General features: G+C 44.2%; 1 protein-coding gene across 1 annotated transcript in view; it reads left to right on the top strand.

The window, feature by feature from the left end:
* Positions 1-806, top strand: part of ENH_00057380 (hypothetical protein) — a gene marked incomplete at both ends in the record, with an annotated part of 1,360 nt that extends 554 nt beyond the window's left edge. The window contains 2 exons of the mRNA XM_013581747.1: positions 35-127; positions 338-806. Of these exons, the coding sequence (XP_013437201.1) occupies positions 35-127; positions 338-806 (562 nt within the window). The remainder of the gene's footprint in view (positions 1-34; positions 128-337) is intronic.
* Between the last annotated feature and the right edge of the window lie 944 nt (positions 807-1,750).

Raw genomic sequence — 1,750 nt, 5'->3', positions numbered from 1 at the left:
GGTTTAGGGTTTAGGGTTTAGGGTTTTTGCGCAGGTCGCAGGGGTGGGATGCTGTGCAGGAGGCCATTATGATGCGCCATGTGCAGCTGTGTGTGGATGAGGGCAAGCTGCGCCTGGCGCGAGATGGGTACGCTGCTGCTGCTGCTGCTGCTGCTGCTGCTGCTGCTGCTGCTGCTGCTGCTGCTGGGTGTTAGTGGGGTCAAAATGTGTGTTTTTGGGTGTTTTTTTCGCGTTTTTTCGCGCCTGAATGTCTTTGAATCTTCTCGAGGGTTTAGGGTTTATTAAATGATGAATAAAAAGTAATTAATTATTTTATTTTGCTTTTTTCCATTTCCAGACTCCACCAATACCGCATTGTCTCCCAACACGCCAACACCCAGTCCCTCGGCAAAGTCGTCGCAGAGCTTCGCTCCAGAGCGGAGGCCAGACTTGCTGCTGCCAAGGCCAAGGCCGGAGACGAGGCGGTCAGCAGCAGCAGCAGCAGCAGCAGCAGCAGCTGCAGCAGCTGCTGCTGCTGCTGCAGCAGCTGCAGCAGCAGCAGCTGGAGCAGCCGCGGCAGCTGGAACAGCAGCAGCAGCTGGTGTAGCAGTTTGAGTAGCAGGGGTAGTGGTAGCAGCAGGACTAGCAGCAGCAGCAGGGGTAGTGGTAGCAGCAGGAGGAGGAGGAGCAGCAGCAGTTGCGGAGTGGCAGCATCCGCAGCAGCAGCAACAGCAACAGCAGCAGCAACAGCAGCAGCAGCAGCGATAGCAGCAGCAGCAGCAGCTAGTTGGTTCTCATTGTCATCAGCAGCCCGAGAGACCTGTTGAGGAGCTGCAGCAGACTTTGCCCAGCAGTTTACCGTTGAGGGTTTAGGGTTTAGGGTTTAGGGTTTAGGGTTTAGGGTTTAGGGTTTAGGGTTTGTCTGCAGGAGCCGAGTGCGCCAGAGGATCTCGATGTTGATGCGGAGACACCTGAGAATTTGCTGCTCTCGACTTTGCAGGTTCGCAGAAATCGCTATTTGCTGCTGCTGCTCTTGCTGCTGCTGCTGCTGCTGCTGCTCTTGCTGCTGCTGCTGCTGCTCTTGCTGCTGCTGCTCCTGCTGCTGCTGCGTGGTGTCTTTTGTTTGAAGGATCTTTTATTGAGTTGTCTTTTATTTGATTGTCTCCTTTTTGTCTTTTATTTAGGGTTTAGGGTTTTTTAGTTATCTTTTAATCTTTTTTGAGTTTATTTTATTTCTTTTTTTTATTTAATTGTCTCCTCAAAGTGTCTCTTTAAACAGTTTTGAAAACAACTTTTGAACATTTTCAAAAGTTCTTTTGAAACACTTTTTAAATTTCTTTTTCTCTTTTTTGTCTCCTCCTGTCTCCTTCTGTTTCCTTTTTAATCTTTTTTCTTTTTCTGTCTCCTTTGTCCCTTTTTTATCTCTTTTTAATTTCTTTTTTATCTTTTTTTAATCTCTTTTTAATCTCTTTTTAATCTCTTTTTAATCTCTTTTCAGTATGTTTTTATTGTCATTTTAGTCTCTTTTCAATCTTTTTTTGTCTAGCTTTTGTCTCCTTTTTAATCCCTTTTTTATCTCTTTTTAATCTCTTTTTTATCTCTTTTTAGTCTCTTTTTTATCTCTTTTTTGTTTAATTTGTGTCTCCTTTTTATTCTTTTTTTAACTTCCTTTTTATTTCTTTTTTATCGAACTTTTGTCTCCTTTTTAATCTCGTTTTGGTCTTTTAACTTTTATCTCCTTTTTTACCTCTTTTCAGTCTCTTTTTTATCC

Source organism: Eimeria necatrix, genomic scaffold (assembly GCF_000499385.1).
Source record: "Eimeria necatrix Houghton genomic scaffold, Enh_scaff483, whole genome shotgun sequence".
NCBI lineage: Eukaryota > Apicomplexa > Conoidasida > Eucoccidiorida > Eimeriidae > Eimeria > Eimeria necatrix.
This window is presented reverse-complemented; position numbering and strand designations above follow the sequence as displayed.